Source organism: Charadrius vociferus, unplaced genomic scaffold, assembly GCF_000708025.1.
Source record: "Charadrius vociferus isolate BGI_N301 unplaced genomic scaffold, ASM70802v2 scaffold255, whole genome shotgun sequence".
Classification (NCBI taxonomy): domain Eukaryota; kingdom Metazoa; phylum Chordata; class Aves; order Charadriiformes; family Charadriidae; genus Charadrius; species Charadrius vociferus.
Window position 1 is genome coordinate 2,722,512 of NW_009648785.1, and position 302 is coordinate 2,722,813.

Here is a 302-nt window from a genome sequence, read left to right on the forward strand (position 1 = left end):
GACCCCGCTCTAGATGGGATAAGCTGTAAACATGTTTAGCTTTGAAGGGGATTTCAAAACAAGGCCCAAGGTGTCTCTCGGAGGAGCGAGTAGGAAGGTAAGGAACGGCGCCTGTCTGTCTCCGCGTCTGTGTCGGTTTCCCTCGTCCCCCGACTTGTATTATCGTTATTTTTACCGTTGGGCCTTCAAAAATGGGGGCGGCGATGACTAAGGTTTACCAAGAGGGGAAGAATCCTCCCCTCCTGACGATGTGTTTATCTCTGAGCTCCCTGGCTCTTGTGTTGTTTGTGGTGGATCCCCCC

General features: G+C 52.3%; 1 protein-coding gene across 1 annotated transcript in view; it reads left to right on the forward strand.

The window, feature by feature from the left end:
• Positions 1 to 302, forward strand: part of UBE3C (ubiquitin protein ligase E3C) — a 79,026-nt gene continuing 78,724 nt past the window's right edge. Inside the window, exon 1 of the mRNA XM_009886774.1 lies at positions 1 to 97. Within this exon, the coding sequence (XP_009885076.1) occupies positions 32 to 97 (66 nt within the window). The 5' untranslated portion in view covers positions 1 to 31. The remainder of the gene's footprint in view (positions 98 to 302) is intronic.